The 11903-nt window shown below is 45.0% G+C and overlaps 1 protein-coding gene across 1 annotated transcript; it reads left to right on the top strand.

Moving 5' to 3' along the window:
* The first annotated feature begins 1952 nt into the window (after positions 1 to 1952).
* Positions 1953 to 9563, top strand: LOC117213900. The gene is made up of 10 exons (XM_033459582.1): positions 1953 to 2096; positions 2305 to 2550; positions 2769 to 2958; positions 3063 to 3300; positions 3434 to 4118; positions 4242 to 5528; positions 5612 to 6874; positions 7159 to 7676; positions 8584 to 8678; positions 9265 to 9563. The coding sequence occupies exons 1-10, from the start codon at positions 1953 to 1955 to the stop codon at positions 9561 to 9563; spliced, it is 4965 nt and encodes a 1654-aa protein (XP_033315473.1).
* Positions 9564 to 11903: the final 2340 nt, after the last annotated feature.

The following is an 11903-nucleotide window of genomic DNA, read 5'->3' as shown; positions in this document are numbered from 1 at the left end:
CCAATTTTGTCGAAAATTCAAACACGTACGATCAAGTCTCCACGTTGAAAGATTTAGTCTGACTTTCGCATATAGAGAAAACTCTCTATAGAGAACCAATCGAAAAGATATTGCTGTTTTACCTCGACGTATTCAATCTAGAGACCGACTTATTACCATGCACTAACCTTGCTAAACACACAATAATGTTAAAAGAAAATAAAATCATTAACACAAAATCTTACCGACCGCTTGAATGCCACAAAGAGGAAATCGAACAACAAATGGACGAAATGCTACAAAAGAACATCATAGAACCATCTGATTCTCTTTACAATTCAGCAGTCTGGGTAGTACCAAAAAAGGCAGACGCCTCAGGGAAACAGAAATGGCGAATTGTAATAGACTTCAGAAAAGTAAACGAGCTAACTAACCAGGACGCATATCCATTACCTGACATAGACGACATACTATCCCAACTAGGCAACGCAAAATTTTTCTCAGCCCTCGATTTATCCTAAACGCATACAACAACATATAGAATCATGCGACACCTGCCAAACATCTAAAGCTACACGTATCAGACCGCACGAAGGACCTTGTATCATCGATCCAAACCCCTCGATCCAAACGATAAAGTTGCTATGGGCTTATTAGGCCTACTGAAAAAGACGAAAAAAGGCAATCAGTACATTCTATCCATACATGACGAATTGACAAAATACTTAATACTCGTACCACTAAAAACTCAGCAAACGGAAACAATTTGGAACGCACTCTTGAATCATTACATTTACATCTTTTCCGCTCCAAAAAAGATATTAACTGACCGCGGACAGAATTTTATATCTAGTTTGATGCAACAGTACGAAGACGTGTTCAAAATCAAACATAGCAAAACAAAGTAACGGATCTTTAGAACGGACACACGCAGTAGTAACACACATGTTAAAATCGATACAGCGAAATTCGGATGAAGAATGGGACGATCAACTTAATTTTGTATGTCTTGCATATAACACAATGACACACGACTCCACTGGTTACACGCCATTCGAACTCACATTCGGACACCAAGCCAATCTTCCCTCCACAATATCCAAGAATCCCCAACGCACATACGCAGACGAAGTCACGTTCCGCAAAAAAGAATGGGACTCTAGACTCCGGCACGCTCGCGAAACATTGATCAAAAGTAAACAGCGATATCAGCGCGATCAAAGACGTAAAATTATAAAACCTCAATCAGTTTTCAAAGAAGGAGACTCCGTTTTAATACATAACGATCATAAAAGGCATAAACTTGATGTGGAATGGTTAGGACCATACACGATTGATAAAGTATGTACTCCGTACTATCTGATTCAAGACAAAAAGATACACGGTAATGGTTTAAAACCTTACTTTCCAGGTCGGCGCTTCTCTTTGCCGGAATAGTATCCGCGCAAATAAATATTACACCATTAGAAGGAAACTCTGTATTCGTAGAAAACATAGGAAAAGGATATTTGTACAGCGATATTGCCAATGTTATAGTAGGATTAGACACTAGCGACATATACGAGCAGATCAGCACAATAGAATCATATAAATTAACAATAGACTCACATGCGATCAGCAAAGAATACGCTGAAGAGTTAGACGGATTACAAAATCGTATCAATAACCTAAAACAACTCGCAAAACACTTAAAAGCGTTAACACATACCCGAAGCACACGAGGTTTACTCAACATCATAGGTTCCGTATCGAAATGTCTGTTCGGAACTCTCGACGATGACGATCTTACGCTCATAAACGAGAATATGGACAAACTATTCGATGACAATAATAAAATCAAGACCATAATAGCTAATCAAACAGCACTTATTAGAAAAATTGTAAACTCAGAAAAGCTAAACCCTTTAGAGAAATCACATAGCGATATATTAAAACAACAACGGCAGGCAAATATCGATAGATTTATGCTTAAGATGATCATGAAACTCGACACTGCGATACAAACTTTACTCTTCCAATTAGATGAAATACTTAACGTCATGATATTAGGCAAACAAGGAACAATTAGTCCACAAATACTCGGCCCCGATGTTCGAGATTTGGCGGGGGGTTGCCTGGTAAGTACCGCTACGGCATGATCACCAGACGCGAGCCTCAATCAGGGCGACCGTCAAGGGTACCGTAATGCGGACCCGTCATAAACAGTGGGCCTATTGTTCAGACCAGGTGCTTTAGGACCTCACGGAAAAAACCCATAAACTACAAAATTGCGTTAGTTTATGCTACATCGCATCCGACTGGTTGTTAGTAAGTTGTGCGTCGCAGATATGGTCCTTCGAGCCGGATTTGGTGCCGTTGGAGGAAGCATCAGTCCGAAGGAAATCAGAATCAGGTAGCTACAATCTACAGAGTGTCACCACCGGGAAGAAATCACCTTCATCACAAGAACCTACACAAAATATCAGCCGTATTCGGTGCCGTTGGAGGAAGCATCAGTCCGGAGGATATCAGAATCCACGAGCTACAATCAACAGAGTGTCACCATCGGGAAGGAATCAGCTTCATCAGAAGGTATACGACGCAACATCCCGTTGCACCGTAACCGGCGTTCACGAACAGCCGAGGTAGGCCTATCACGACTAAGGTAAGCCGCACACTTGTTAGTCGCGAAGCACCTCAGACGCCGAACCTACGTAAATTATCAGAGCTAGCGGGCGCCAAGCCACCATGGCCCCTACCAGGAAGAACGCATAAGACAATTGAAGCAGAAGCGGGAAGTATTTAAACAGGAATTGGCGAGATTTCGAACGATCCTTGATAACCATGAGGCAAAGGGATCAGTAAACACCGTTCAATTTATGTTAGAAGACATGGAAGCCGAATACGTAACATATAAAAAGCATCAATGCCACTTAGACGAGATAGACGAGGGACAGACAATACAGGAACGACTGGACATTAAACAGGAGTTCTTAGACTGTAAAGGACGCGCCACAGATATAATTGAGCGAGCTAAGGAACGGAGCAGAGACGCAATAGACAGGAATACGCCCATCGTACCGTGCACATCGCATTAGAGCTAGGGTATCCGGAGATTGCTATACCGAAAATGCAGCTACCGACCTTTTCAGGAGCGTACGAAGATTGGCCCGGATTCGCGGATCAATTCCGCTACACGATACACGAAAATGTCCGACTTGATGATTGTACGCGACTGCTGTATCTACGATCGTGCTTAACGCAGGAAGCGGCCGACTCGATAGCATCCTTAGCAAACACTGCTAACAACTATTCAGCGGCATGGGAACTTTTGGAAGAACGGTATAATCAGCCAACGACAATCGTGAACAACCATTTGAAGGCGCTATTCGACGCGTCCCCCTTGCAACGGCCATCGTACCAAGAAATACGAGCCTACTTAAATCAAAGCGAAGCCCATTATAAGGCTCTGCAGGCCCTCCGCTGATACTCTGCTGCTACACTTGCTCACCTTCAAACTGGACCCCGAGACAGAGTTTCGATGGAAGGAGAGGATAGCTTACACACCGTTTCCAAGCGTCGGAGACCTGTTCGACTTCCTACACGATCACTGCAAATTATTAGAAGCCACCAGATCAACCTACCAAAATCCACCACGCCCTACAACCTACCCGGAAAGGTCACGCGTTCGGAATCAAAACAGCAGACGCAAGCTGATCACAAACCACACCTCCGTCGCACAACCTCAAAGCCCGTGCAGTCTGTGCAACGGATCTCACACACCTCGAAACTGTAGAAAATTTTTGGTGATGTCAGTTCCGGAGAGAGCAAACCTCGTGAGAGAGAAGAGGCCCTGCTACAACTGGCTGCGGAGCACACACTCCGCGGAGGAATGCAGATCTGGCAGCTGCATGCTGTGCAATAAACGACAGCACACCCTCCTCCATGCGAACGTAGACAAGCCAGAACAACCAAGTCACTCCAATTCAGCCGGCCTGTCATCTAGGACAGATCCGACCGTTGTTCTATCTACAGCGATTATAAACATCAGGGATCGAACTGAAACCATGCAACAGTGCCGAGTCTTGTTGGACTCCGGCTCCCAGGCTCATCTGCTGACCAGCGAGGCGTGTAAGCGGCTCGGGCTACCCACACAAAGGGTAGATATACCGCTGTGTGGTGCCAATCAAATGGAATCACAGATTCGCCAAATGACTCGAGCAAGGATTCAGTCATGAATCAGTGATTATCAGACAGAACTGACGTTTTTGGTCATGGATCAGATTTCGCAGGCCGTGCCAGCCGACGATATCGAGTTGGACATCTTAAACTTGCCAGAACATATCCCATTAGCGGATCGAACATTCTATCGGTCATCAGGCATCGACGGGCTCATCGGAGCCCAGCTGTTTTGGGATCTCCTGCGCGAAGGAAGGATAGTCTCAGCCAACCCGACCCTGCAGTTACGAAACACCGAGTTAGGTTGGATCGTCACCGGGGAGACGGTCGCGAGGAGACAACCACAGACGACCAACTGCAACGTGACACTTCAAGCATTACAGGAGGAAGTACACAAGTTCTGGACCATCGAAGAAGGTCCGTCCAGGAGAAGGTGGTCCTCAGAGGAACAAGCGTGTGAAACGCATTACGTGACCCACACAACTCGCGAGGCAACTGGCCGGTACAAGGTCCGCTTGCCCTTTAAGAACGAGAGTGCCAAGCTGGGGGATACCTACCAGTTAGCCCTAAAGAGGTTCCTTTCATTAGAACACTCCCTGCAGCAAAGGCCGACCCTCAAGACACAATATCATGAATTTCTGCGCGAATATGAGACCCTGGGTCACATGTCCGAACTCCCGAACGACTCACGTGATGGATGCTATCTCCCACACCACCCCGTTCTCAAGTCAGACAGCGTCACCACCAAGGTGCGCGTCATCTTTGATGCGTCTGCCCGATCATCGGCCGAAAACTCATTAAACGAACTTCTCATGGTAGGACCCACCATTCAGGACGACCTCTGTAGCCTACTTCTCAGATTTAGAACGTACAAATACGTACTTGCAGCGGACATCGCCAAGGTGTATCGGCAGATAAACATGCACCCCAATGACCGGCCGTATCAAAAAATCTTGTGGAGAGAGGACATCAATGAACCAATAAGAATCTATCGACTGAACACGGTGACCTACGGAACGGCGCCCGCACCATACTTAGCCGTCCGCACTCTACACCAATTAGCTCAAGACGAAGAACCAAACTACCCGGTGGCGGCGCAGACACTGACACAGGATTTCTATGTCGACGATTTGTTGACAGGAGAAAACTCTTTGGAGAAAGCAAGGGCGCTGCGAGATCAACTCATCGACGTAAACAGAAAGGGGGGATTCGAACTCCGGCAGTGGATCTCCAATGAGGCCCAATTACTGGCGCCACTACGCAGGAAGTCAGATCAGTCGAACCACCTATCGCTGGATGACAAGGGTACTACGAAGACACTGGGACTACAGTGGACAGCTACCCAGGATAGGTTGGAATACTCGTCCAGCCAACCCACGAAAGCTCACAAGGTTACGAAAAGGGCGATCCTCGCAAGAGTCGCTCAACTATTCGATCCGTTGGGGCAATAGTGCAAGCAAAATTAATACTACAGGCGCTGTGGAAAGGTCACGTGGAATGGGACGAGGTAGTACCAAGGGACATTCAGGCGGCATGGACGAGCTTCCAAGCCCAAATACAAAGGATTCACCGAATTACCATCCCGAGGCGGGTCACGATAGCTGATACCGTCGACGTGCAACTACACGGATTCGCAGATGCGAGTGAACGGGCGTACGGAGCCTGCATCTACATCCGTAGCACAGACAACACCAACCGACATCAAACATTTTTGCTATGCTCAAAGTCCAGAATAGCACCATTGAAGACGCAAACCCTACCCCAACTGGAATTGTGCGCAGCAGTATTATTAATCAAATTAGTTCGAAGCGTTACCAAAGCATTGACCCTTACATTTCGAAAAATTATCCTCTGGTCCGATTCTACCATAGTATTGCACTGGATCAATACACCACCACATACACTGAAAACGTTCGTAGCGAACAGAGTGACGGAAATCTTGCAAGGTAGCACCGAGAAGCAGTGGCGACATGAGCCATCAGAAGACAATGCGGCAGACACCCTATCGCGAGGCGCAGAGCTGGACGACCTCATACACCACAAGACTTGGTATCAGGGACCTCACTGGCTGGAGCCAGAGGACGCCTGGCCACGCGAGGAACTCACACCTATCGAAATACCGGAACAACGAAGGGTAATAACCCTACAAACCAGCACACCGACTGATCTTCAAATCTTAGAAAGGTTTTCATCGTTCCCATTACTCACACGGGTCGTCGCCTACTGTCTAAGATTCGCCAACAACACCAGGCAGCATTCAAGACGCGGAGGACAGCTAACGATAGAAGAACTAGATCAAGCTACCTGTCGAGTCATACGCTTATTGCAAAAAACGGCCTTTCCAACCGAAATGCAGGACTTACGTGCGACATCACCACCGAGCAAATCAAATCGGCTAATCTCGTTAAGCCCATTCCTAGACGCAGAGGGGATAATCAGAGTCGGCGGCAGGCTCGCTCATTCAGGGTTGAGGTACGAACAGAAACACCTCGCCGTTCTGCCTCCACAGCATCATCTCACTAATCTGATTATTCGAGAGACACACATTAGACAGGGTCACAGCGGGGTGCAAGGAACTCTACATGTAGTACGACAAGCATACTGGCCGATCAATGGAAGAGTTGCGGTGAAGGCGGCAATCCGGAAATGTGTAATATGCCGCAGAATGCAAGCCAGAGCCCCGCAATATCCAATATTGCCAGCGAACAGAGTTAAATTGGAGCGACCGTTCTTAGTGGTGGGCATCGACGCTAATAACGTTCAAGGCTCGCGATAAACAACCGATCAGTTGCCATCCGACTGGTTGTTAGTAAGTTGTGCGTCACAACACCCGATGAATTTATAGAAAATTACGCCAAGGCAACAGGTAGCCAGATGTACAACATCGCGATTTCTGCCAAAACCGAACATTTTTAATACATACTCGACATCAGTAATCTTAAAATCTTCACAATAGATGACAAAATATTTTTCAAAATCATAGTACCTTTAGTCTCTAACACAGAATGGAACATATTACAGGTATATCCTATCCCGAGTAAGAGAAATGGAGTATTTTTGGCTCCAGAAGTCGAATATCAGATATATTTAACCTCTGGTCTTTTATTTACAAACGCTGATATCGAGTACTTTAACAAACTTTTTAAGAATCGAGCCGGAATCATTATATGCAAACAAACACTATCAATCCATGACAGAAACTCGAGAATCGATAGTCGCAGCGGAATAATAAACTTCAAACCTCACATTGAACATTGCCAAATAATTGTACTTAAGATTGAAGACATTAGCTTTATACCGCTCAAAACTAGCAACTGCTACATTGCGATACCAGCAAATCCGATAGAAATAGACACAATTTACCAAACGAAACATACATTGCAAAAACTTGACAAGCCTTCCATCATAAGAGCCAACACTTCTTGCGATATATTGTACAAAAATGAACACATGCGTATGGGCGAAACAGAAAACGAAGTCAAATACGAAATCAAAACAAAAACCCTAGCGCTCAAAACAAACGATAGTTTCATTCATCTGTTAGTAAACTCGAGCGAGCACCAAAGATAATAGATAATTTACAAGGCTATAAAACCACGATCGATAAAATAGGCGACGAGATAGAAACTCTTAATTTCGAACATAGAATCAAAAGTATACAGTATTGGGGACTAACCACGCTCCAGATATTAGGGTACATGGCATTAGGCATACTAGGTATACATGGATTAAACATAATAGGGGTATTCAAATGCATCAGGAAATGTATACCGAACAAATTATGTATCAATCTATTTTGCTGCCGAAATGAAACCGTAATTAACAGCCACAGTGCGACAGCGACAGCCAGTACCACGCGCCCTGGCCTCGACACCCAACATCTATATTCCAACCAACACATACCACCTAGATGAAGAGGACGAATCAGCTGTAATTTTCAAGCCACGTCAAGTCCGATTCCACAAAAGTCTTCTGAAGAAAACTTGAGAGACCAAGTTCAATCTAAGAAGAGGGGAATGTCACAGGTGAAATTCGAGCAGCCATATGATAAACCAAAATTCCGAGCGCCTTATCACGTGTAACCGTCCGGTCAGCATCCGTTCTCAGCCGCCTGGGTGGCATTCGGTCACTCTAGCCGTTCTCCGAAATATATGATAAGTATGAGCAAAGCCTTCTTCCACTCCAACGAATAAAAGAATATAAATGCTCCCTTCAAAATCATCCAGTCAGTCTGAAAAATTCTCAACTAGCCCAAGTATGAAAAGTGTATCATCGCGAACCGAACATAATACTGTACAAATTGAGTAAAAATAAAAAGAACTCGATCTCCTGTTCGGAAATTGACAAGTTTCTTGTTTTTATCTTAATTATACGCTATACCCTCACCGGGGCTGATACGAAGGAAGAAGTATTATCGGTGAGACACGAACTCACGGACCTTCTCAGATCGGCCGGTTTAAACATCCGGGAATGGGCATCCAACGATAAGGACATACTGCGAGGACTATCCGAAAAAGACACAAATCGAAGACTACAATTAGGTGAGTCACAAACTTTAAAAACATTAGGTATTTATTAGGATTCCCAGGACAACGCAATCCTTTACTCAGTGGAACCCACAGCGACCACCACTCGTCACAAAACGACCAACTAGTTCGGTAATAGCCCGAATTTATGATCCAATAGGATTGCTCGTGTCAGTGAATGTTAGAGCAAAAATCTTACTTCAACGCGGCTGGGCATTAAAAATCGACTGGGATGAATCCCTTCCAGGAGAGTTGCATACAGAATGCAACCGATATTACATCCAACTACCCTTACTTAATGATATTCGGTTCCCTCGTAAAACAATAGTCAAAGCAGCTAATAACATAAAATTACGCGGTTTTTGCGACGCCAGTGAAAAGGCATACGGAGCATGTGTATATCTGCGTAGTGTCAACTCTGATGGACATATACAAACTCAATTACTTACTGCGCGATCAAAAATGGCGCCGCTAAAATCTCTAACTATCCCAAGACTCGAATTAAGCTGAGCATTGCTTCTCACCTCGCTAATGTCCATGGTAAGTAAATCACTTACTATAAATGTTTCTCGGATCGTGTATTGGACTAATTCCACTATAGTGCTCCAGTGGATCAAGTCCTCGCCACACACGTTAAAAACCTTCGTGACCGACATCGCCGAATGGCGTCATGTGCCCCCCGACGACAACCCAGCGGATCTAATCTCCCGAGGGCAGACTCCCAAGGAATTCCTGCGTCCGACCATTTGGAAAAACGGACCCGAATGGCTTAAGCAACAAGAGGAAAACTGGCCGATCTGGATCCCCACACCGTTGGGAGAAATACCGGAACAAAAAAAGACGATCTGTCTAACAACGATAACACAATCCTCCACCGATATTCGTCTTGGACAAGACTAATAAGAGTCGTCGTTTGGTGTCTCCGATGGAGACATAAACAAAACCGATCTGCCCATTTAACAACAGAAGAATTAACTACGGCACACAACAAATTAATCAAAATAATGCAATCCAGTCATTTCGTGACTGTAATTCGGACACTCCAGAAAAATCGAAGCAGGAACGTTGGAGGAAAACTACTGCCACTAAATCCCTTCCTCGATGAAGATGGGATACTACGAATCGGAGGACGACTAACCAACTCAGCTATACCCTTCAGTCAAAAGCACCCAATTATTTTGCCGAAGTCCACTGTAACAGAGCTCATTATAAATCAAGAACACCAGAACAACCATCACACAGGGACACAAGCTACACTATACGCGGTGAGACTGCGCTATTGACCGATCGACGGCCGTAGCCAAGTGTGGCGCACTATCAAAAGGTGTGTCCGCTGCTGCAGAGCCAACCCTCCACCAGTAGAATACCTGATGGGTGATTTGCCAGAGGCGCGTATTATCGAATCGCGTCCGTTCACGAACGTTGGAATCGATTACTGCGGCCCATTCTATATCAAGGAGAGGAGGGATAGCAACCGCCGTAATGTCAAGATTTACGTTGCCATATTCGTCTGTCTGGCAACAAAGGCTGTCCACATAAAGTTGGTCAGCAATCTAACCACCGACGCCTTCCTGGCCGCTCTACGACGATTCATATCACGACGAGGATACTGCACAACCATCCTTACAGACAATGGTCTGGTAACTGACAATTTTGTCGGGGCTTACCGGGAATTGCAAGAACTTCGGATCCTATTGCAGTCCGACGACCACAAGGAAAGGGTATAGAGTTTTCTCGCCGATCGACAGATACAATGGCGTTTCAATCCTCCAAACTCACCACAGTTTGGCGGTTTATGGGAAGCCGCGGTGAAATCTTTCAAACGCCATCTCATTCGCGTCGTCGGCACGGAACTCTTGACTTTCGAGCATCTTAACATCCTTCTTATTGAAATTGAAGTCATTCTCAATTCACACCCACTGACTCCCATATCATCCGATCCGAAGGATCCCCCTGTCCTTACTTCCGCTCTAATCGGTGACACGCTAACGAGTTTACGGGAGCTACCAGAAATTCTGGGAAGTATAGCTTCAGAGCTGCCTTTATACAACTATTTTATGCCGGTTGCCATTGAGGGAATTGATGGGAAAATAAAAAGAATTAGAAATAAGACAGCGGCAGGGCCAGACGGGCTATTAAAGAATGTTGAAGTGGTTACCACTTCTAAGAAAACTCTACATCTGGTCTTTTTAGTTTTCTCAAGCACTGAAGCTATCGACAGCGCGTAGACAAAAGACTGCGACGAAGTCAGGCCATAAACAGTAGACAGGCGACGTTGGCTTCGGGGTTTTTTAGTTATTGGGTAACATAGCTAGCGTGCGAATCTGGGCCAGCTCAAATTGTATTCTTACTTATTACACTTCTATTTAAATATATTTTCTGCCTTACAATTTATCCACGTGTTTTCTCTGTTTACACATCGAATAACCTCAACAAAGGAGAATCTGCAAATACCTGGCTTGCCCATAATATTAGCAAAGTAATTTAATATATTATGGTATAGTTCCTATTTTCCTTCCGTACGGTCGGAAAATAGGACAACCTTAATACCAAAGGCTAATAAAGATGGAAATATGGTCGAGAACTGGCGACCAATTATGATTGGTCCAATTTTAGGCCACATTTTCTCATCAGTCCTCGATGGGCGGCTAAGACGGTGTATAGATCAAAACATAAGGCACAAAGGATTTACATCCGAAAGTGGATGCAAAATCAATATTGACCTAATGAACGCAGCCTTAAATTATAGTAAAAGAAATCGAAGGGGAGTGTTCACAATAGTGGACATCTCTAAGGCCTTCGATACTATACCCCATTCGGCTATAAAACCGTGTCTGGCGAGAGAAGGCGTTCCGACCCCTATAATTGAAATTATATATGAAATGTACAAAGGATGTAAAACTACGATCAAAACGAATAATATTATAGGGGTCGAGGTAGAAATTCTCAGAGAAGTCAAGCAGGGTGATCCTTTATCACCGCTGCTGTTTAACTTATGTCTCGAGCCGCTGCTTGAAGTAATCGAAAAGAATATCGGTGGCATTAATGTAAACGAAGGGAACAAAGTCTCTGTGCTGGCCTTCGCAGGCCGCATCGTCTTGCTTGATGAAGATGAGAGGGAGGCACAAAGCCAGATGGGCGAGCTTCAGAAATACCTGGAGAAGTCGGGGCATGAAAATATCAGCAGAGGAAAGTCAAATATTCCAGGTAATAGCGAAAAAAGACACCTGGTTTATTAAA

This window comes from Bombus bifarius, unplaced genomic scaffold (assembly GCF_011952205.1).
Source record: "Bombus bifarius isolate JDL3187 unplaced genomic scaffold, Bbif_JDL3187 scf7180000009144, whole genome shotgun sequence".
NCBI classification, from domain to species: Eukaryota; Metazoa; Arthropoda; class Insecta; order Hymenoptera; family Apidae; genus Bombus; species Bombus bifarius.
Note: the sequence above shows the minus strand (reverse complement) of the source record. Positions and strands in the feature narration are given on the sequence as shown.

Excerpts from the sequence above, each read along its gene's own strand:
- LOC117213900 (XM_033459582.1), top strand. The coding sequence starts at position 1,953 with ATGATCATGAAACTCGACACTGCGATACAAACTTTACTCTTCCAATTA. Across the intron at positions 3,301-3,433 it reads TGGGAACTTTTGGAAGAACG|GCCCTCCGCTGATACTCTGC; the intron begins GTATAATCAGCC and ends AAGGCTCTGCAG. Across the intron at positions 7,677-8,583 it reads AACGATAGTTTCATTCATCT|ATCGGCCGGTTTAAACATCC; the intron begins GTTAGTAAACTC and ends GGACCTTCTCAG.